The sequence below is a fragment of the Apis dorsata genome, unplaced genomic scaffold (assembly GCF_000469605.1).
Source record: "Apis dorsata unplaced genomic scaffold, Apis dorsata 1.3 scaffold_108, whole genome shotgun sequence".
NCBI lineage: Eukaryota > Metazoa > Arthropoda > Insecta > Hymenoptera > Apidae > Apis > Apis dorsata.
In genome coordinates, this window is record NW_006263404.1 from 184,209 (window position 1) to 186,613 (window position 2,405).

Here is a 2,405-nt window from a genome sequence, read left to right on the forward strand (position 1 = left end):
ACATATAAAGAAGAAAACGCTGTTGTTTGATATGATAAAGGGAAGGAAAAAAAGAAACAGTATTAGCGAATTTTCATTACGTAGAACGAGTTGAAAAACACGAAAAGAGCGTAAGCGTTAGATATATAGTCTAGTTTAAACTTCGATTAAAATTCAATTTTAACGATTATAATAAAAGAAACGAATGGAATCCCGAATCTATAGATAAATACGATTATGTATCGTCGAGAAAATTACATTAGAAATTAATTTCCAATAATATGTCTATGTAAATACGTATGGTAAATACGCGATGAACGAAGCGTTGAAAATTTGAGAAAAAATCTTGAGAAAATTTGATATGATAAAATCAAAATATATACAAGTATATATCGAATATATTGATCCGAATTAGCAATTAGATATCGGTATATATATGTATACGATGATGTATAATCGAAAAAGGAAAATTTGTGTTCAACATAATTGTGAGGATGACAAGGAACAAAAGATAAGCGTGCACGCGTTACGCAATCGTGTCACATGATCTGAAAAGAAAAAAGAAAATGAAAGAGATCAAGTTGAATTATTTATAGATTGTCTATGTACTTATGCATGAAAGGAAAGGGAGATGTAGGGAATAGAATAATGGACAGAAGAGAGAAAAGAATAAGGAAAGAATAAAAACTCACAAGAAGAAGAGAAACAACTAGAAAATCGGCATGTATCTGGCAATGTTTCACAGGCACCGAGGAAACATGTTGGTCACTGATACGAATGTAGGGACGCATATAATATGTACGATTGAGAAAAAGCCATCACCGCACGTGCCAAAGACCAAGATTTAACGTACTCAATTGCGGCAATTTCATAATCCTTTCTAAGCCATTGGTACTTATCCTGGTGCATCCGTAAAGATCGATACATTTCAAGTGTTTCATACTCTCAGCAATGGTGTAAAGTCCTTTATCCGTCAATCTGCTGCACTGACCAATATTCAACGTTTCCAAATCGTGTAAGGTCTTTGCGATTTTGCAAATACCTTCGTCGCTGATTTGACAAGCAGATAGCGATAATAATTTCAAATTAAACAATCCTTGGGAAATGTGAACAAGCGCTTGATCTCCGATTTTATCGCAAAATGATACATCCAATGAAGAAATCCTACTGCCACCTTCCGCAAGATAAGCCATACCGATATCGGAAACATTGTCACAGGATCGAAGGTTCAATTCGCGCAAGCTAGACATCTTGGCTAGATGTTTCAACCCTGAATCGGTAATACATACGCAAAACGAGAGATTAATCGATTTCAAAGTGGTTAAACCGATCGACACGTGCCTGAGAGCTTCGTCGCTCAGCCGTTGACAATCCTGAAGGCTCAAATGTTCCAATGCAAGATTTCCTCCAGCTGCTTCGCGATTTACACCAGCCAAGTGAGCAATACCCAAATCGGATACTTGCCAACAACTTCGTAAATCGAGTCTTTTTAATTTCTTCAAATTCCATGCTATACAAAGAAGCCCTCCATTGGTAATGTTACAACAACCACCGAGTTCTAAATGTTCGAGATTTTTTAAATACTGCACTATCCTACCGAGAGAAATGTCTGACACTTGTTTGCACAACGAAAGATTGAGTTCGGTAAGCGTGGTATATTCTTGGCAAAAAGCATTGATCAAGCCAGCGTCGGTAATATTATAGCAACCCGAGAGATTCAACGCCTCCAAGTTTGGCACGCCTTTCAAAACATCGCCGAGACCTCTCCGCAACGACAATACCTGGACCCTTTTCACTCCTCTTCTTACCAGACTAGCGAATAACGCTGGTGCCTGTTTTCTTAGGTGTAATCTGGCTTCAACCCCTCGCCAAACAGATCGGTAATACGCTGCATCTCTCCACGCCGTGCATACTTGGGCGGCACGTCCCTTATCTCTGACCTCGAGGTAGCTGAAGATCAACGCCAATATTTCAGGATACAGGCAGGAGATATGCGTGCTCGGTGTGACAGTACCGCGAGCAATTACTTGCGGTTGTTGCCTCGATGAAAGACCTTGCGCGTATGCCGGTAGACCGGTCGTACCGCTAGTATAATGTGGCGCGTTACTCGAGTTATAAAGAATCCCTTGACTCTGCGAGGTCGGTATCGCAGCCAGGTGCGGTTGGTGTAACTGATAATAATGTCTTGAACGATGAAGCAACGTTGTACCACGACTCGGCGTCAATGCCGGAAGTTCCGTCATCAACAGCTGACTTTCCTCCATCTTGCCCACTGATATACTATACACACGCACGCACGCATATACACGTTTCTCAAAAACTCTTAGCCTTAATGTTATTATTTCGTACACGTTTTTCTCTTTATTTTATTTCTTTCCGTTTTCTTCGCTTCTCTTTCCTATATTTTCTTTCCTATACATTTCTTT

At 39.7% G+C, this 2,405-nt stretch overlaps 1 protein-coding gene across 1 annotated transcript; it reads right to left on the minus strand.

Moving 5' to 3' along the window:
• Positions 1-2,405, minus strand: LOC102681804 (F-box/LRR-repeat protein 14). The gene has a single exon (XM_006612319.2). The coding sequence runs from the start codon at positions 2,241-2,243 to the stop codon at positions 798-800; it is 1,446 nt and encodes a 481-aa protein (XP_006612382.1). The 5' UTR covers positions 2,244-2,405; the 3' UTR covers positions 1-797.

Coding starts and splice junctions, on each gene's coding strand:
- LOC102681804 (XM_006612319.2), bottom strand. CDS start 2,243: ATGGAGGAAAGTCAGCTGTTGATGACGGAACTTCCGGCATTGACGCCG.